The sequence below is a fragment of the Abramis brama genome, assembly GCF_963993115.1.
Source record: "Abramis brama genome assembly, chromosome: 10".
Taxonomy (NCBI): Eukaryota; Metazoa; Chordata; class Actinopteri; order Cypriniformes; family Leuciscidae; genus Abramis; species Abramis brama.
In genome coordinates, this window is record NC_139972.1 from 4,755,437 (window position 1) to 4,777,500 (window position 22,064).

General features: G+C 35.2%; 1 protein-coding gene across 2 annotated transcripts in view; it reads right to left on the reverse strand.

Moving 5' to 3' along the window:
• Window positions 1-22,064, reverse strand: part of clcn2b (chloride channel, voltage-sensitive 2b) — a 68,859-nt gene that overhangs the window by 2,859 nt on the left and 43,936 nt on the right. Inside the window, exons 13-22 of one of the 2 annotated variants that reach the window (XM_084126617.1) lie at window positions 17,417-17,486; window positions 16,191-16,301; window positions 13,848-14,061; window positions 10,437-10,570; window positions 9,431-9,621; window positions 9,213-9,324; window positions 6,834-6,901; window positions 6,219-6,287; window positions 2,575-2,613; window positions 1,172-1,276 (exon numbers count right to left, since the gene is read on the reverse strand). In XM_084126617.1, the coding sequence (XP_083982743.1) occupies window positions 1,172-1,276; window positions 2,575-2,613; window positions 6,219-6,287; window positions 6,834-6,901; window positions 9,213-9,324; window positions 9,431-9,621; window positions 10,437-10,570; window positions 13,848-14,061; window positions 16,191-16,301; window positions 17,417-17,486 (1,113 nt within the window). The remainder of the gene's footprint in view (window positions 1-1,171; window positions 1,277-2,574; window positions 2,614-6,218; window positions 6,288-6,833; window positions 6,902-9,212; window positions 9,325-9,430; window positions 9,622-10,436; window positions 10,571-13,847; window positions 14,062-16,190; window positions 16,302-17,416; window positions 17,487-22,064) is intronic. The other variant, XM_084126618.1, reaches the window with a different exon arrangement.

Consider the following 22,064-nt stretch of genomic DNA (forward strand, 5'->3'; position numbering starts at 1 on the left):
CTGGAAAACTTACAAAACATAAAACTAAATTCTGACCACATATTTAGTAAGTTTTCCGCTTGAAATGTTACTCAAAGTGTCATGCCCTATGCACACAAAATATGTAAACTCAGATGTGAAGCAACAAAATGCACACAAAACATAAAACTAATGCACACAAAATTAAAGTTTACTGGAAAACTTGCTAAATTTGTGGTCAGAATTCCGACCACAGAATTAAGTTTTCAATTTAGTACGTTTTCGAAATGTTACTCAATGTGTCATGCACACAAAACACAAAACATGTAAACTCAAATATTAATAAAGTTATAAAGTTTCATATTTAAGTTTACATGTTTTGTGAGCAGGGTGTATGACAAATTGGGTAACATTTCAAGTGGCTAACTTAGTATAAATTTACTAGAAAACTTGCTAAACTTAAAACTAAATTCTGACCACAAATCTAGTAAGTTATCCAGTGAATTCACATATTTTGTGTGTTTCATATGTTTTGAATTCACATGAGAATTCAAATATAAAGCATGATACATGCCAGTTTGGGTATAATATAATATAAAATAAATATCTACAGTAAGAGTGTGTGTGTTAATGGAGAGAGATAAAGGAGAGTGTGCATGCAAGTGTGGAAATAGGTGTAGGTGTATCTGAGAATGAATGGACGACATTAAGTACATTTACCGCTGCCGGCAGGAGAGAATGATGCATCTGTGTGTGTGTGTGTGTGTGTGTGTGTGTGTGTGTGTGTGTGTGTGTGTGTGTGTGTGTGTGTGGACCACTGCAGAGCGAGTCTTAATAAACACTTCTCTGCTGTTGCCACAAGTGAGTTTGCAAAAGCAGACGATTAATCCAGTGTCAGCATGTGTGTGTGTGTGTGTGAGCAAAACACTTTATTAAAAACGTCAGCTTATATTTATATAGATCCTGAACGTGTACACACACACGCGCACGCACAGACACACACACAGAGACAGACAGACAGACACACACACACACACGCGCACACGCGCACACACACACACACACACGCGCGCACACACACAGACACACGCGCGCACACACACACACACACACACACACACACACACACACACAGACAGAGACAGACACACAGACAGAGACAGACAGACAGACAGACAGACACACACACACACACACACACACACACACACACCTTGTGCAGTGAAGTGCGTTCCACCAGCTGGAAGGGGGCGGGGTCAATCTTGCAGTTGTTGAAGTTCACCTGCTCGTCAAGCTGTTGCTCCTCCCACTCCTCAATCTGCATTCAGAAACACACAGATTTTACTTGTGCTTTTATTTTTTGCATTCTCCATTTTATATTTCTGGTTAAGAACTTTAAGCCTTAATCTTAATGCATTGACAAAGAATAAACAATATATTTTACAGCATTTCTTAACCTTGTTAATGTCAGTTCATAAAAAAGTTCATGTCTATGTTAGTTCAACTAATGTTAACATACAACTTTTGATCTTAAAAATGTATTAGTAAATGCTGAGAATAACATTAACTAAGATTTATAAATTCTGTAGAAGTTGTGTTGATAGTAAGTTCATGTTAACTAATGTTAACAAATAAAACCATATTGTAAAGTGTTACCATATTTATGTCAATAACACTGTATTCTCTTCTTAATTTGTTATGTTGCTTTGCACTATTTTAATTTTTCTCATTGTTTATATTGAAAAATGTAACAAAACAAAAAAATTAACTAAAAATAATGAACACTAGTTATTGGTTAACTAGTTGTGGATTTCTTTTTTTCTGTTAGATTAAATGGAAATGCAAAGATTTCTGACAACTTGCTCTTCTGAAATTGTGAAAAAGTTCATAAAGTGCAGTCAGGCATCATAATAATTATCATACACTTCATATGAAAACTGAATCTACAGATTCTGTATGTTTACATGCACTTATTTTCGTCAATCTGAATGAATCCAATCCGATTTCAGTTCTGTTTATCCCTCAAACCCAAACTTTGCAATCGGATCCACACATTCGTTAACATGTGCATTACATGCATTTCAAGCAAAAGTGGCTGCGTTAAGAACCGAAGAAAGCGATAACGAAAGCCTCACCGGAGTCACTGTGAGAATAATTGTTGTTTTGTCCTTGATGACTTTATTTCATTAACATTCATTCATTGACATATCTAAAACGTAAGCTGGCAAATATGTCAGAAGAGCTTTTTTTAAGTCAATATGTAGTAGTTATTTAGTCTCCTCCACTGATCAGGTCATAAACATTCTCACGTTCGCACGTAGTAAACGTATATACAGAGATCTTATAAAAGGGTAAGCATACTGTATGCATCACGGCACTTCATGTTTGCATTGAGTATTGAGTCCGATTGAGAAGATTCACGCGTTTACATGCTTAGTTTAGTCAGTATTTCAGATCTGCACCCTGTCCAATCTGATCTGAGTCTGCTCGACTGAGGCGTTCACATCGAGGCTTTTCAGTCAGATTGAGCCGTCAAACCAGTTACTGATGGATTGTTTGGGTGCATGTAAACGTGGCTTTAGGTTTTCAATAGTCTGTGTGTTGAAATGTCCTCACCTCTCCAAGAGTCATGTCATCGTCTGCGTCTGGATCCTCCTGAAGAGAAACACACACACACACACACACGTTTGTTTCACTGTATTACTGAGGACATTGCATAGACTTCCATTGACTTTATATCAGGTTACTGATGTTTTCTATGGCCTAAACCAACATCACAGAAACATGCAGAACACTAGATTCAAATAAGAACACACACACACTCACACTCACTCACTCACTCACTCACTCACACACTCACACACTCACACACTCACTCACTCACTCACTCACTCACTCACTCACACACTCACACACTCACACACTCACACACTCACACACTCACACACTCACTCACACACTCACACACTCACACACTCACACACACACACACACACACACACACTCACACACTCACACACACTCACACACACTCACACACACTCACACACACACACACTCACACACACTCACACACACTCACACACATTCACACACTCAGATAAACTGCAGTGACATTATGTAAGAAACACAACATGTCTAAATCTAAAAACCCTCTCCATCCAGAAACTTGCAGGCTTCAAAAACAATGCTTTGAATCAATCTTTATATTTCTTTATTGCTTTTTCTATAAAGCACTATAGAAATAAATGTGACTCGACTAATTGTGAAAATTACTAGCAAATTACTAGAAAAACTTTTTCAGTGAATTAGAGTTTAATATATGGTTGCGTTTTGCGGATTTGTAACGCTAATGTGTTGTGTCACTGGAAACACACACACATCTGATCAATCGCTCTGAGCGTCGACAGATTTCAGTTGCTCTTCATCTCAGGACACTACAGCTAATCGATGAGCTCATCCTGCACTTTTCCACAGAAAAGAACTACATTACATTACACACACGCATATTGGCGAATAAATCTTTTGCAGGACACTCTACGCATTAATAAAACATCCATCCATTAGCGCTGGTTTTTGTAGAAATGTGAGCCTAATCTAATGATCAGAGCCAAGGCCTGCGGGTCCAGATCATTCTCTCGCTCACACACACACACACACACACACACACACCAGTAAAGACATTTACTGCACGACTACCTGAGAAAGAGAGTGTGATTATAGTCTATCATGAGGGTTTGTGGCCTGTAGATGTATTTGAAAACAACTAGAACACACATAATTCAGTTATTCTTGACAGTAAAATCAGCAAGAACCGTATAATAACACAGATTTCCATTGCCGTCACAGAAGGTTCAGGTTTATCATTATGTCGCCGTTATGATACGTTCATATCACGCTGCAAAGTATGCAAGAGTATTTCCATAGCAACATGTCTGACATCACCACTGACATACTAGTTGAGCTTTCAGAAATGTATTTGTTTTACAGAAGATGTGTGTCATTCAATCATTCAACAACTGCAGCGACACACACTGTAAATCAACATCATTCCACACATAACTTACAATAAGCAGCACACTTTACAGTTTCTACTGATCTTTGTTAATATTAGTTGAAAAATGCAGCTGTTTACTGTTAGTTCATGGTAGTTCAGGTCCATTAATTACTATTAACAGATTATAATTTTTGATTTTAATAACGTATTATTAACTGTTGAAATTAACATTAATTAAACGTAATAAATGCTGTATAAAATTTTTTTATCATTAGTTCATTTTAACTAGGGATGCACAATATATCGGCCGATATATGTTCATTTTTAATATTATCGTTATCGGGCCGATAAGAAAATTTGGCCGATATCTTAAAGCCGATAAATAATGGATTGGAAATGGAGATACTTCAGATGCGCACTGTTCTGGTTTTAAATTGCTTGAAATATGACTGGAATCACTTCAAAAAGGAAAACACAGTTATATCGGCTACATAAAATTATCATGAGAACATCATTATAATTGCGTGGATTGAACATGGCTTTTAATGGTGAGACTTTAAAAATATAATTTAAAAATTTGGATTTAGATTTATTGGCCAAAATATCAGTTATCGGCTTTAAAATATAAAGAATTATCGGTTATCGGTATCGGCCAAAATTTTATATTGTAACTAATGTAGTTGGAACCTTATGGTAAAGTTTTACCGAAATTGATTTATTAAAACATAAATAACTTGAAAATAAGTTATAGTATAGTATAATATAATTTAAATATTATATTATAACTTATTTTTTAAGTTTAACCCTCTGGTACAAATGGGTCTGTCAAAAACCCCAAAAAGTTTTTTTTCAATGAAATGATTGTACCATAATTTAGTTCGATAATGTTTTTTATTTAATATTTTTAGGGGATTTTATGGTACTAAATTATATTTATGCAGTAGTCATAATCCATGAATTCACTTTTTGAGTTAACTTTGAACTTAAACGGTCATAAATCTTGAATGTTTTGGAGAACAGACTTCATTTTGGTCTCTTTTAAAGATGACACTTGGCAGAGTTTAAAAAAGTTATATAATTTTACATTTATTGTTATGAAAAATGCACAAAAATACTATTTTAAATTTTTATATGAAATATATTTTCCAAAACACGTTTTACTCTTAAACTGAGAAAATCAAAGCCATAAATCTAAACAAGTTGTGTTCAAAATTTGAGGTTGATGTCTCAAAAAGTGAGCTTTCAGTGAGATGTTGCTCGGCTAAAGTACCAAACGCTTCCACTAGAGGAAATTCGTCTCACATTCGTTTCCAATGCGTAATTTTTGACCGCGAGGAGCACAAGTGTGACTATTGTTCACAGGACCATTTAACCTGTTCGAATCATGTCCATGATTTTTGTGTGTGTTCACACAGCAAGTGTTAAAACCTTTACCAAGTTTCATACAATTTCAATGGAGTAAAAAACAAAAACAAAAAATAATAATAATAATTTCCGGTTAAAAATGATCGAACCACACCAGAGGGATAAAAGTTAGGGTTAAGTTATTTATGTTTTCATAAATAGATTTAAAAACTTTACAATATGGTTAAAATCTTGTAAACATTACTGTTTTTAAAATAAATATAATATTTAGCTATTCAATTCTAAAGGACTTTGAAGACCTTGAAAACTCAAGAAAAATAGACAAAAAAAACAACACTGGACCTCATTGACTTTCATTGCATGGACAAAAAAAAACTAATTCAGGTTTGGAACGACATGAGGTGGAGTAAATGATGACAGAATGATCATTTTTAGGTGAAAATACTAAGATCTAAACTCTAGTATTGATTGGGTGAGCAAGACAAGTCTTTCATTCATTGGCTCCACCCACTTTGTATGCAACTCACACTGATTGGGCAGTTCTGATGTCATGCTGATGATTGACAGATGTGCATGCTTGGTCGTGTCCCTCGTCCCTGCTGGTGTCCTCCAGATTACACTGATTAGTGTGACTGATTACACTGACCTTTGAACCCTGCTCCAGCGCAGAACGATCAAAACAACCAAACTGTGCTGTGGATTGTTTATAGTACTATAAAAACTAATAACATCCCGGAATCTTGGCAAGAAAATCTGTTACTCTAAATTCTAGTAAATATTTATTTGCGTATCGGGTCAAAGGTCAGGAGCAGGAACGAGGGAGACGTTTATGAGAACGACATGATGACAGATGATGACGCGATGATTTGACGAGCCAGTGTTTTATCGTGGCTCTTACCAACACCGAAATCCTCACGCGCTTGTGCGGCCGGCAGTCAGGAGCCAGTGTGAGCTCCACGTTATTATTCTTACAGGAGGAGAAGAAACAGCACACACACACAACACACCATTACCCTCATATTACATACAGTTATGAGTAAAACATCACTACAACAGCAGCAGACGAGACCGACGGCTCACAACTACAGTCATGAGGGGGTGTGTGTGTGTGAGTGTGTGTGAGTGTGTGTGTGTGTGTGTGTGTGTGTGTGTGTGTGTGTGTGTGTGTGTGTGTGTGTGTGTGTGTGTGTGTGTGTGTGTGAGTGAGTGAGTGAGTGAGTGAGTGTCTGAGTGTGAGAGTGTATGTGTGTGTGTGTGTGTAAAAGTGTGTGTTTGTGTATGCGTGTGAGTGAGTGTGTGTGAGTGTGTGTGTGTGTGAGAGAGAGAGAGAGAGAGAGAGAGAGAGAGTGTGAGTGAGTGAGTGAGTGAGTGAGTGTGTGTGTGTGTGCACGTATGTGTGTGTGTGTGTGTGAGTGAGTGAGTGAGTGAGTGTGTGTGTGTGAGAGAGAGAGAGAGAGAGAGAGTGTGAGTGAGTGAGTGAGTGAGTGAGTGAGTGTGTGTGTGTGTGTCTTACCTCCATCACATCTGTCTGAGGTCGAACACACAGCAGATTCTTTAAGCCAAGGCCAGAATCATGAGGACCTGACAAACACACAGAAAACACTCACAGTTTACACACTTCTGACATCAGTATAATACACCACTAATTAATGCAGAATTATTTTAACTTTCCAGTCAATATTAGAAGGTCTCTTCACTGTTTGCAATTTATTTTCAAATGTGTGTATTTTAACTCTTTTTTTATTATGAAACGTACCCACATTCAAGTGTTAATAACAAATAATGCAATGTATTTTTGGTTTAAAAGCAGAGGATCTGATATTTCTTTCGATATTTTGTATGTTCAGATATTCATCCATGAAAGTTTTGTGAAAATGATCAATAATGCTAGCGAAGGCTGGCAACTTTAACAAAAAGAAATGCAGGGAAAGAGTTATTACCATAATCTTCAACAGTATTTAGCACAATATAATTCATCATAACAATTAAGACATTCTGCACAATATCTTTCTTTTCCTCAACATTAACATTATCTCTATATTCACTGTATAATTTAAGAGGTTGGGTAAAAGTGTAGCTTTTATAATGAGTTTTATTTTAATCAACATGAGATCAAAACTGACCTCATTAACTTTAGCAATAAAGGTTCCTGGTATTATAAATCATAATCTTTTTATCATAATCTAAGAGTTTTTGCAGCCTCATTTATGCTGACATAACCAATGCTGCAAATAATATTAATAATATTAAAAAATAATAAAACATATCAACCAGTAATAATGGTTGATTATTATCAACAAAACCACTTTTCAAAATCTAATCAATTAAATAATTATAGCTCCTAAGTTTCACTGAACACCATTTTAACATTTGTTTTTTCTTAAATATACATTGTATTACAAAAGTTCAGTGCATGAGAATCACTTCATGTCTTTAAGAACAACAGAAGTGACGTCTGGAGGGGATATATATGTGTTTAATGTGCGAGATCCATTAAAGGTGCAGTGTGTAATTTCTAGCGGCATCTAGTGGTGAGGTTGTGAATTGCACCCAACAGAAGTTATGGTGGGCGACAGGAAGTGATGTCGTCGTCTGAGACAGCAGAGAGTAGCCAGTTCAATGAGCTTTCTTTACAAAGATAAATTCAGAAATTATTCAGTGAAACGATATGTTATTGTGAATATTATTGTGACTTGTTCATCATTGTGTCAGTGTTTTATTCGCTGACTTTAGCTTTAGCTTCTTTACATGAAGAACAACACAGTGTCAGTGACGAAACGCGTGTGTCCGTTCAGGGCCACTGTAGAAACGTGTGTGTAAGGAGACCCGCGGTGTGTGTAGAGAGAAATGCTCATTCTAAGGTGATAAAAACACAACGGTTCATTAAGATCTTTACACACCACTGAAAACATACTTATGTATATGATATTGCATTTCCTCCTAAATATTACACAATGCACCTTTAAACCATCAAAATATGAGGAAAACAATATGTAATGTATAGATGCACTTTTATGATGGATAGATGCACTTTTATGATGGATAGATGCACTTTTATGATGATAGATGCACTTTTATGATGGACAGATGCACTTTTATGATGGATAGATGCACTTTTATGATGGATAGATGCACTTTTATGATGATAGATGCACTTTTATGATGGACAGATGCACTTTTATGATGGACAGATGCACTTTTATGATGGACAGATGCACTTTTATGATGATAGATGCACTTTTATGATGGACAGATGCACTTTTATGATGGATAGATGCACTTTTATGATGGATAGATGCACTTTTATGATGATAGATGCACTTTTATGATGGACAGATGCACTTTTATGATGATAGATGCACTTTTATGATGGACAGATGCACTTTTATGATGGATAGATGCACTTTTATGATGGACAGATGCACTTTTATGATGATAGATGCACTTTTATGATGATAGATGCACTTTTATGATGGACAGATGCACTTTTATGATGAATAGATGCACTTTTATGATGGACAGATGCACTTTTATGATGGACAGATGCACTTTTATGATGAATAGATGCACTTTTATGATGATAGATGCACTTTTATGATGGACAGATGCACTTTTATGATGGACAGATGCACTTTTATGATGGACAGATGCACTTTTATGACGGACAGATGCACTTTTATGATGGACAGATGCACTTTTATGATGGACAGATGCACTTTTATGGACTTCAAAACAGAAACAGCCATTCACTGCCATTATAAAGCTTGGAAGAGTCAGGACATTTGTTAATATAACTCTGATTGTGTTCGTCTGAAAGAAGAAAGTCATACACACCTAGTGTGAAAAGCACTATGCAAATCAGCTTGAGGTCTAACTGTGTGTGTGATATTACTTGTGGGGATCTCGATGTTCTTCTCGGCCACAGGCGTCCTCTTCAGCGCAGGTTTAAGAGGTTTCGGGGAGATCGGACGAACAGGTATAAACGACGACTCTTCTGTGGAGATCTACAATTTACACACACACACATTCAAGATCATGCCTCAACAAATCTGAAACGCTGTTGAAAAGGTCATTCTGATGTGAGAGTCAGATAACTGTGTGCACTCTGACCTGGAAGCGGACCTCGTGGTTGACCTTTTGACCCCCCTCCTCGCTGCTGGGAGTGCTGGCCACAGACACACGCTTTCTCTCGGCGTCGACTCGGTCTCGTATGAACTCCAGACGCCGAGGACGACCCAGATGCTCGTTCAGGAGCGCCTGTAACTGAGCGCGCTCAATAGAGCCCAGCAGGATCATGGACTCTGAGAGAGAGAGAGAGAGAGAGAGAGAGAGAGAGAGAGAGAGAGAGAGAGGAGAGAAGAGAGAGAGGGGAGAAGAGAGAAGAGAGAGAGAGAGAGAGAGAGAGAGAGAGAGAGAGAGAGAGAGAGAGAGAGAGAGAGAGGAGAGAAGAGAGAGAGGGGAGAAGAGAGAGAGAGAGAGAGAGGAGAGAAGAGAGAGAGAGACAGAGAGAGAGAGAGACGAGAGCAAAAGTGACAGTTTTAGAATGTTTCAAATGATTCTATTTCAAATAAATGCTGTTCTTTTAGAACTTTCTATTTATCAAAGAATCTTGAGAACTTTCCAACTGTTTTCAACATGGATTATAGTCAGAAATGTTTCTTGATCATCAAATCATCATATTATACTGATTTCTGAAGGATCATGTGACAGTGAAGACTGGAGTAATGATGCTGAAAATTCAGCTTTGATAAATTTAATAAATTACACTTTACTATATATTCACTTAGAAAACAGTTATTTTAAAATGAAATACTGTATTAATTTAAATTTTTACTGTATTTCTGATCAAATAAATGCAGCCTTGGTGAGCAGAAGAGACTTCTTACAAAAAATGTAACATTTTACAAAATTTTGAACAGTAGTCAAAAAAAAAAAAAAAAAAAAAAGATTTGAAAAAAGATTTGAAAAAAAAAAAAATTCTATTTAAATTAGGACTGTCAAGCGATTAAATTATCTAATTAACTGCAAATTACCCCCCCCCCCCAAAAAAATGTTTAGATATATTTATTTTTTTATTCTCATTTGATTACTCCCAGCACACGCGCATGTGCTGTACCTGCAGACTCCACCAGCGCCAGTGTTTTGAGGTTTCCTGTCGTGAGGACGTCGTGAAGGTCTCTGTATGTGCAGTTCAGTGTGATATAGCGAACATTCCTGACCATGATGTCCTCCACACGAATATTATACTTCCTGCAGACAGAGATTCCCACAGTTATGCAATCACTGCAGCAGAATTCATAATCCCCATTACAGCCAGCGCCATTAAAGAGTGTACGTAGAGTTAGTGAACAGGCACAACATTAAAACAGCACGAGAACTGCTCTTTCAAGCACATCAAAAGTCTGTTGTGATTATAATAATTAATATATTTTAAACTAACCACATTTTATTTTCACAGTTTACACAGTATACTATCATCCAGACTTAAGCATTCAACCTTGTTAGTGTGTTATTTTAATATCATTGAGATCCTATTACAGTTATCATCAACATGTTGAATTAGTTCTTATTTTTATATTTTAATTTTAGTGTAAGTTTTAGTAATTTTGCTGTGTTTTCTCATTTTTATTTTTTTATATGTCTATACATAGTTTTAATTGATCTCTGTTTCAGTTTTAGTTATTTTAGTACATCAAGTTTAACTAAATTAAAATGAGAAATGTTTTGCTTTCGGCAATTAGCTCAAATAAAATAAGTTGAAGTTGTTTTATATTTTATTTTATTTCAGTTAACTGTTCTTTAATTTCATGCAACAATGTTTTATTTATTTATTTATGGTTTTAGTTTTAGTCGCAAACAATATCCCAGTTTGTTACCAACGTTTTAGTAGGAAACATAATCACACAAATATTATATTTTATTAATAGGATATAAATATTTATCAATTACTACAAAATAAACATTTTGTTCTGGAAAAAGTGCGATCTAGAGAGACAAACCATCCAGAGAACCACAAACACCTCTCACATTTACTTCAGAAAATGCACAAATATATTTAATATGCATAAACGCGAAATTGATCATTTTGCTTTTGTGATGATTTCAGGCGATGGCGACAATTGCAAAGACTTCAGATAACAGCAACTTCTCACACATTATCCTTATATTGTAATCACTACATGCACAAGTTGTAATCGCTGCCTAACACGTTCATTATGTTGATATGAACCACATGACGCATTATATTATAGCTGTGTATGACTGTCATACACACATTACTTTGATACGGTCATCTGATAACAGAATACTTTGTAAATTGTAACACTGAAACAAGCATTTTCTGTAAGGCTGCTTTTAAACAATATGTATAGTTTCAAACTTGAACTGAATAGTTTTTTGTTGGCATACAAGACATATTTTGTTCCTGTATTGATTGACATTTTGGCAACATTGTGTGTAAAACAGACGAGCCAATAAAACACACTGAAAGGAAAGTTAAATGACAGAGAGAGAGGACGAGATACAGAGCAGTGAATGTCAATGAGTGTGTGTGTGTGTGTGTGTGTGTGTGTGTGTGTGTGTGTGTGTGTGTGTGTCCTGCTGAGAAGTGAGTTTTCTGCAGATTCTAACTCAGCAAAAAATCTAGCTTCCCTCTCTCTCTCTCTCACACACACACACACACACACACACACACACACACACACACACACACACACACACACACACACACACACACAGAGTGTAATTGTTCTCTTGACAGGTATAAATTCGTCTCTGAGATGCAGTAGATGAGTTTGACACCAGGGCAGAAACACAATCATTCTGAGCAAAAGACCTGCGTGTGTGTGTGTGTGTGTGTGTGTGTGTGTGTGTGTGTGTACATCTGAAAACCCTCAGAAACTAAGATTTGTGTGTGTATTGCACAGTTTGCCATTAGTCTGACGTGTTACACGGGACAGTGTGTGTGTGTTGTGTAACTTTAGACCCTGTTTACGCACAGATTGTCCATTTACACTAATTAAGAGGAAACACCAGCTCTGTCTTGAGGACTGTGAGTGCCACTCAATTAAATGAAGGGGAAAAGTGCATTAATGCCAAAGAAAAAATGTAAATCACTTAAAAAAATTAAACAAAGATTTAAAGTAAATTTGTTAATGTAGTTAAAAGTAACAAGAAAATAATATTTTAATATTTTAATTGCATTAAAAAAGCATTTGCCACTTATTTCATTTATTTAGTCATTACAATGGTTGAGTTATTAGTTCTGAAACTTGGAAGTGAATTAACATTTACGCCACAAGTTCCTTCAGGAACTTCCTGTGAGTTTTTAAGAAACGCAGATTTGGATTTATGACACTGCAAAAAAATATTTTCTTACTTTTGTTATTTTTGTCTTGTTTTCCAGTACAAATATCTAAACATTCTTATAATAAAAAGATTTTTTTTTTTCAGAAAGCATGACTAAATTAGCCTGGGTTTCCCTATGCTGCCTTGAGCGCAGCGTGATTTTATTCACGCTGCTAGGCAGCCTGGACACCATGGACCAGATTTTCCCCTCAAAAAGGGGAACCAATCACAGAACGGAGAGGGAGCAGCAAGATGATGATGACGTCATCTGGTATAATTGAAACGATTGGCTATGAGCTACGTACAGGCACATTTGATAGACATTCGTAGCGCACAATAAACGGTTCTGGGCATTCATAAACCACGCCTCAAATACGAGAAAATGAACATGTGGTTCCCAGACCACGTCTCAATGAGAAAGAGGTCTGACGTTAGCCAGGCTATGACTTAATATCTTTTGGTTCTCAAATAAAGGTATCAAAATTAAGTGAGTTTTTGCTTAAAATGGGCTCAGAAAATTTAGGAATTTTTTTATATTTGTACTGGAAAATAACACAAAGATACTGAGTAAGAATTCTTTTTTGTTTTGTTTTTTACAGTGATAAAAATAAGAACTGTATTTAAAGAAACTTTCCTTACAATATAATTACACACAACCCAGTGTTTTTTAGCATCACTGAGATACTATTATAGGTTTTAAAAATGTTTTTTTTAAACATTTTCTGTTTTAATTTTACTCAGTTTTATTAATTTCGTTGCATGGTTTTGTTATAATGTTTATATAGTTTTTATAAATGTTTATTTCAGATTTAGTTTTAGTTGGTTTAGCACATCAAGTTAAAACGAAACGAAAATGAGAAATGTTGCTAAAATAAAATAAAATAAGTTTAAGTTTTATATTTTATTTCAAGAAACGAAAATGTTTTGTTACGGTTTTAGTTTTATTTAACTAAAATAACCCTTACACAGCCAGACTTAAAGATACAATTTGAAATTGTTGTATGTTTTAAAAATGTAAATGTAGTCACAAATCAAGGGAATGACTTGATGTAACTGTGATAGACTGAGATAAAAGAGTGTTTTTCTACGTCTATATTCTGTGATAGTTACTGAATCCTTCAAAACACTGTGTTGAGGAAGCAGAATGTTAGCAGAACTGGTGTGAAGAGCCAGAACTCACTCGTGGTGGCCCCAGCCGAGCTCGGGCAGGTACGGCAGCTTCTTGATGCGGATAATAGAGTCGTAGATGGACGGCTGAAGACTCTGAGCGACGGCGTTGGCGAGAATCACAGCGATCATGATGGGCAGAATGTGACTTATCTGACCCGTCAACTCAAACACGATCACGGCTGTGGAAACGGTGTGTGTGACCGCTCCGGATAACGCCGCCGCTCCTAAACAGAGAGAGAGAGAGAGAGAGAGAGAGAGAGAGAGACTATAGACCCAAACCACTATAGACAAAACCAATGTTTTTTATACACTAGTCAGTTATGGTTTATTTTGCTTCAATAATGTGTCTTTCAGGCTAATGTAAAAGAAAACATCCAAAACACTTTTAAGTGTTTATTTTATTGCACTTATCTATGTGCATCTGTAGATTTCAATTACAATACATATGCGACCCTGGATCACGTCACTAGTCACATGTCGCACGGGTATATCTGTGGCAATAGCCAACAATACATTGTATGGGTCAAAATTATTTTTCTTTTATGCCAAAAATCATGAGGATATTAAGTAAAGATCATGTTCCATGAAGATATTTAGTACATTTCCTACCGTAAATATATAAAACATGTATTTGTGTGAGTGAATGCTGCACAATCGCCAACAGAAATGAACAACTTTAAAGGAGATTTTCTCAATGTTTCGATTTTTTTGCACCCTCAGTTTCCAGATTTACAATAGTTGTATCTCAGCCAATATTGTCCTATCATAACAAACCACACATCAATGGAAAGCTTATTTATTCAGCTTTCAGATGCTGTATGAAATCTCAATTTCAACAAATTGACCCATGTGACTGGTTTAGTGGTCCAGGGTCACATCATTCAAGGCTGTGAGTTTTTCCTCCACTTCAGCAACACTTATATACACCAACATTTACAGATTTTCTCCCATCTATGTTCTGAAGGTTTTTACTGAGGGGTTTGTTTATTTAACATTCATTTGATTTGTTTTTACATTTTGTTCCTAAAAAACATGGTGAAAATATTTTTTCTGGCTGTTTACAGTATTTTCTGATTTATGTGAGTGATAAAAAGAGATATCCAAAATCCCCATGATAAAAACTCCACTATGTCAACAAGAGAGAGAGTTTTAACAAAACAAATTAAATACATTAATGGTTCACTTTAAATTAATAAGGCAAAAAGAAAACAAACAATGCAAAATAAACAAACTATTGGACCAATTCAACTTACTCAAACTCATGAATTGACAAGAGCAGGAATACACTGAGTTCAATTCAAAGAAATTCAACAGACACACGTGTGCAACACTAATGTAGACTTATAAACAAACTGTAAATATTAATGAAATTTATATCTACTAGTTATACCTTAATTTTTCTAAAAAACTATTTTTAGTATTTTTCAAGATTCAAGACTTTTATCTGTTACATACAGTTATATACATGATACAACTTGCAGTGAAATGTAAGATACTTAGATTGTGCATTAAATATAAATAAATAATAGGTCAAAACTATCCTAAATTTATTGGTTACATTTTACAAAAAGGTCTCATTTGTTCACATTAGTTAAAACATTAGCTAACATGAACATTTATATTTTTACAGCATTTATTAATCTTTGTTCATGTTAATTAGTAAAAAATATAATTGTTCATTGTTTGTTCATGTCAGCTAACTAATGTTAACAAATAAAACCTTTGATTTTAATAATGTATTAGTAAATGTTGAGAATAACATGAACTAAAATTAATAAATGCAATAGAAGTATTGGTCAATATTACAAATGATACTAATGATACTAATGTTACTAATGTTAATAAATGAAACCTTACTGTAAAGTGTTACCAATTTATTAAGCAAAAATATTCTATTAAAGGGCAATTTCTTGTGTCAAAATCATACACTTCTCTAAACCCTTCTCTATATTGTCTGTTAAACTATAATTAAAATAATAATTATTCAAGAGGGGTTATTGTTATTTCATAATTAAATCTAGTGGCTACTAATCAAAGACTTACTAACAATGAAAACCAGCAATCCACTAAACACAACACAACAAAACTAAATCACTGCCTCTTAAAATCACTATGGCAACACTGAGGCAATTTCCATGAAAGGTAATTAGCTGTGATGAAGGTGTGTGTGTGTGTGTGTGTGTGTGTGTGTGTGTGTGTGTGTGTGTGTGTGTGTGTGTGTGTGTGTGTGTGTGTGTGTGTGTGTGTGTGTGTGTGTGTGTGTGTGTGTGTGTGTGTGTGTGTGCGTGTGTGTGTGTGTGTGAACATGTCTGTTAAAGGACATCACATGTATGAGCATGAGTTTGTTCCTCACCCACAACAGCGTATCCTCCAGGCACTATGGGATAGATGATTCCATCTGTATTAATTCCCTCTGGAAACCAAGCGGCCATACTTTCACCCACCAAACGGCCAAACGCAGCACCTGAAACACACACATACACACACACACTCACATTTAATTTAATATTCAACAATATTACTGATCTGCCTGCATTGACACCATTATATGAGAATTGAAGCTGGACGATGACATCACGGTTTACTGGCTATATATATATATATATATATAAATTAACTAAATTAATAACTTTTGTTTTTTCTTTTTACAATAAAATGAACCATCACTGAGCTTACTTAAGCTGGACTGTGACGCTATTTTCTTCTAGAAACAAACTTTGTTGCATTATTCTCCTGTTATCTCTGTAAAGCGCTATATAAATAAAGATGACTTGACATCCACGTGTCACATTTTAATGTCTCCATCATTTTTGATTAAATATATCACATACAATATTGTGAAAATGTAATATTTTAAGGCAAGATACTAGTTTTGTTTCATGCTGTGTTCAATTTTGAGATATTGCTGTTTTGCTTCCATTACATATCTTCTTTCAGACAAAATACACATTTAAGTGTTTATTTTATTGCACTTTATCTATTTGCATCGGTAGGTTTCAATTACACTACATATCTTTAAAGTCGGTGAGTTTTTTCTCCACTTCAGCAGCAGTTATATACACCAAAACTTACAGTTTTATTCCCATCTATATTCTGAAGGATATTACTGAGGGGTTTGTTCATATATTATTCGCATGATATATTTTTAACATTTTATTCCTAAAACATGGTGAAAAAGTTTTTTTCTATCAGTTTACAGTATTTTCTGATTTCTGGAGTGATAAAAGGAGAAACCCAAAATCCCCTCAGTGAAAACCTTTAACTCTAATAGGTCATCAAAATGAAAAAAGGGTTTTGAATGTGACTTTATCCAACGTTAAGATGTTCTGGAAACATATGCAAATTAATAAACAATCATAGGAAACATGCAAATTATTTATCATATAAATTGAATTCAATATGGCCTTGTTTGTAAATTTAAGCCTAACATAAAAACTTGTAAGTTAACACAACTGTGTTAATCTACTGTGATTAATCAACTATGGAGAGATCTATTAGTTAAGTTTTTACCCTATTCACCTAAGATATCTTGCCTTAAAAAGGAAAATTTTAAAAGGAAAAACCCAAACGCACACTTACCAATGACAAAAACAGGCATGAAGGCTCCACAAGGTACAGGAAGAGTTGTGGCTAAAGCAGACATCCAGAACTGCACGAGAAACAACAGACACACAATTTACACACAAACAAACACTTTTTTTGTAATATTTCACCAAAATCCAATACCTCTGCAACAACGTTTCTGCTGATGTAACCAAGGAGAGAGGAGAATATTAGCCAATAATATCATCAGTGTTGAGGGATTAACTAACTAAAAGTGGTAAAGCTATTATCTTGCTAGAATTCATTTTTCAGTAGCATGACAGTAATTCTGTTTTTTCCATTAACAAGCTACTTTTTTTTTTCCAACATGTAGTGTAGTGTGAAAAATTACATTGCTGGTTATTACAGAGCAATAGCAGCGACACACGTATGAAGTTAAAACTGAAAACAGCCCATAGCAACAAGAAAAGAAAAAAAGCTATTTTATAGATTCAAAGTGAGAATTTGGATTGTGAACTTTCAGCCGCCTGTCTCTCCACACACAATAGCCTGAAATATGACAAACCAGAGGGGTGTGATATTCGCACATGCGCCTGTGTGCGTCACATACTTGCGCAAAATCTGTCATGTCTGTCATCTTCATGACAGTTTATGCATAGACTGTATGATTTCCTCAACAGACGAAAATAGAAAATGTAATAAACGTCAGATGTAAATGTGTGAATATAAAAAAGAATCATGAAAACAACGCAGTTTCACGACCAGTACTTTCTGACAATTTCATCCACAATCGACTCAAAGATCAGCACATTACAAGAAAAGAAATATTAAAACTAAAGTATAATTTTTTAGAAATTATAAATTATAATTAACAAAAAAACAAGCAAACACAGGGCTCAATGCTAAAGATATTTTTCTGGGCCAGTGGTTTACTTGCCCTGCCAAAGTTTTCACTAGCTCCAACCCAAAAACATTTAAATAAATACATTTTGTTGTTGTTTTGACCCATGTAACATGATATTCCAATAAATAAGCCACCAAAATTTCACAATTCTTGATTGATTCCAATTTCGATTCCACAGCAAAAACTACTAGCCTAACTAATGTAAAGTTCAAACGTTATTGAAGACCAGCGAGTCTTCAGTAATAAAATAAGAACAAATTTTAAAAAAACAAGCAAAAGCTAAAATAATTACAACAGAACAAAGATACACATGAAATAAACAGTGCTTTAAGATTTTCAGATAAGTCTGTCTAACAGTATTCAGGTAGAGAAATGAAATAATCAAACGGAAAATAACACTGCATTCTGTGTGAATTAAATATAGATTAATCCTAGTTAAAACTACAAAAGTTGTTCAGTCAAGATCAGTGAGTGATTTTTCTCTTTGTCTTTTGTCGTTTAATTAACAATAATTGCACAAACGGCAGAAGGAATATTAGGTGCTGTCACTTTAAGAGAGAATGCACAGATCCAATCTACTGATACACATGCATTTTCTTTATCAACTGTTTATGTTCAATTAAGACATAACCGACAGTGTTTACGTGAATACTCGCCAAGGCGGACATTTTGACATACTTTTGTTGTGTGTATTTAGCAGAAGCTGTGGAAGAGAACTCGATTTGTGAAAGAAAACGCTGTTTTCTGAGCGCACACTCACAAAGCCGAGTCTCACACAGCTGAATTGAGTTCTCTTTCGCGTCTTCTTACGATTGAATCTGAATGGTTAAAAATCACTTGAATGTTTAAAGGTGCCTTATGTAAAAATTGAGGTAAAAATATCCAAAAAATGAGCTACATGCATCAAAAGAATGAGAAGAAATAAGGGCGATGATGTCATTAAAAAAATGTCAAGTTATAGTGCTGCAGAGATATCAACCTGAATTAGCATTAGCATTAATAGCCACGGCCCGACAGGTGTCGTAATACCAGTTTCGGCCATGGGAGGCGGTATGCCGGCAACATAACCACCAGCCAAACATGCAATACACGAATAACTCGCACGGCTTATCAATCGTGTGGAAAGTAGCCTACTGCCCACTACTACATTCAAATAAAATATGATAAAAAAGGAACAGAACCAGAGTAAACATTGGCACTGCTTTCCATCGCTGGAGACAACTAATGGACATGAAAAAAATGAGGTTTGACTTCGAACTTGCAACATTTCGTTTGGATTGGTAAGTAAGATGCTGTTAGTATTTCGTTAGAAGTTTGTTTTATATGTTTGTGTAGATTTTCGGGAAGTTATAACATAGAAATGTATCGAAGGCTGTTCGATAAACGTATATAACGTTCATAAATACAGTATTGTAATATAGTACACATAGCACAATCTCTATTGCTCTTTTTTTCTTGCCAACTACGTGACCTATATTATGTATATTAAATGGCTTTCCTGAGGTAAATCTGACATAATTGTTCTCCAGCTGTGTTATTGACCTCTTCACGATGATAAAAAACACTGATTGGTCGATATTATGTATGAGGAATACATTTTGGTAAGTTGTAGCCTAACCTTACTGTATCTTTCAGTGTTCGTGATTTTTTTACTATTAGCTAGTAGAGATGATCGGTTCACATGCGCTAGGGATCTGTCGTGTAACATTTACAAGCGCCAAAACGGTATTTAATTGACAGAATCTGAGAGCTGAGATTTTTTTATATCATAACTAACCTGCTCTGTCTAGTCTGTCGGTCTCCGTGTCCTCTTTGCTTCGCGATTTTTCTGTGCGTGAGAAAATTGATGTGTGGCCTGAGAGCGTGTGAAAAGTGTTTGCGTGTGTCTCACGGTTAATGCGTGAGAGTTGGAAGCTCTGGTTACGTTGGCGCTAGCTTGGTCAACATCAGCGAATGCTGTCTGTCAAATTAATGTAATTCAAACTAACAATAAAAATGTAATATGAACAAAACGAATATGAACATATTCACTGGTAAAGGTGAAGGGGAGTAGCTTGAAGATATTCATACTCTAGAGTAGACCAACTCACTTTCTGGAGGTATACTGCCCCCATCTGGTATGGAATGTGGAGTATGAATTTATTTATTTTTACATAAGGCACCTTTAAATTGAAAATACTTAAAAACACGTGCAAATGACAAACTTTCATGATGACGCAAGCATTGGCCAGACTGAACAAGTGTCAGTTCTGTCAACTGTCCCGAGAGTCTTTTAATGATAGTTTCAGGCAGTCCTCATTGCCTTGAATCAGAAGTTTGACAAAAGTTCTTTGCGAAAGAAGCAAACAGAATAAAATGATAAAAGTGTGCATTGTGTGTGTGATCTCATTAGTGAACAACACAAGAAAATCCAAAGTCACCTTTCATCTTAATAACAGTCTATTTGAGACAGATAAAATGCCAACGCACAAACACGCCCAACAAGTCTGAACTTTTGCTCCAATCTGGAAATAGAATTTCAGTTTATTTGTTAATTAGACACAGGAACACACACACACACACACACACGTATAGATAAAGAAAGGTAAAACACACACCCCCACATGTCACTTGGTACTGAATGTGAGGTGAATCCTGAAATGAACTGTGAGTAATTAGCAAATCAATCTAATTGGCTGATTCAGAACAACAGAAGTTAATTAATAGAGAAAGTAACACACTAAAACAAGCACAAGAACAAACACACACGCGGAGCACAATCGATGTTTCCTGCGAGAACAGAACAGATCCTGGTGGAGGTTGAGGTGGGATTCAGTGAGAACGTTATATAAGTGTTATGTGAATTATGCTGGAGAGTGTTTGAAAGCTGTGGGTGGATAGAGAGATCATTGCATAATATTCTCTCTTTCCTTTCTTCCTCTCAGACACGCTCTCTCTCTTGGCACTGAAAAACGGACAGACTCGCAGAAATCTGCTCTTCTCTTTCTCTCCACCTGCCGGCATTCCTATACACACATCACATATACTGTATATGCACTTTTCAAAAATACGATTTTTTTTGGTTTTTGAAAGAAGTCTCTTTCAATTCACATTTATTTGTATGGCACTTTTCACAATACACATCGTTTCAAAGCAGCTTTACAGAAAATGCATGAGTCTTCTGCAAATACAGCAAAAATGTGAATAAAATAACTAAAATAACTGTGTAATTTATTCCTGTAATCAAAGCTGAATTTTCAGCATCATTACTCCAGTCTTCAGAGTCACATGATCCTTCAGAAATCAGTATAATATGATGATCTGATGATCAAGAAACATTTATGATTATTATTAATGTTGAAAACGGTTGCGCTGCTTAATATTTCTGTGGAAACTGCGATTCATTTTATTTTTCCAGGATTCTTTGATTAATAAAAAGTTCAAAAGAACAGCATTTATTTGAAAATTAACATTATAAATGTCTTTACTGTCACTTTTGATCAATTTAATGCATCCTTGCTGAATGAAGCTTTTACTATACAAGTGAGGACATTTTGTTTTTTAAATTAAAAGTTTTTTAATTACTGCCGTGTAACCCAAAGCTTAAACCTACCCATAGAAAAACTTAGCATTTTCAGAATTAGAATTTTAGAATGAAAAAAAAAATTCAATAATAAAAGAGTGATATAATACTTATAAATCATACTTCCAAAGGGAGGTTTTGTCAGATGTATCTCTCTTCTGGGGACAAATCTGCCCCAAACTTTCACCAAGTAGTTCTAGATTAAAACGCGCAGGTTA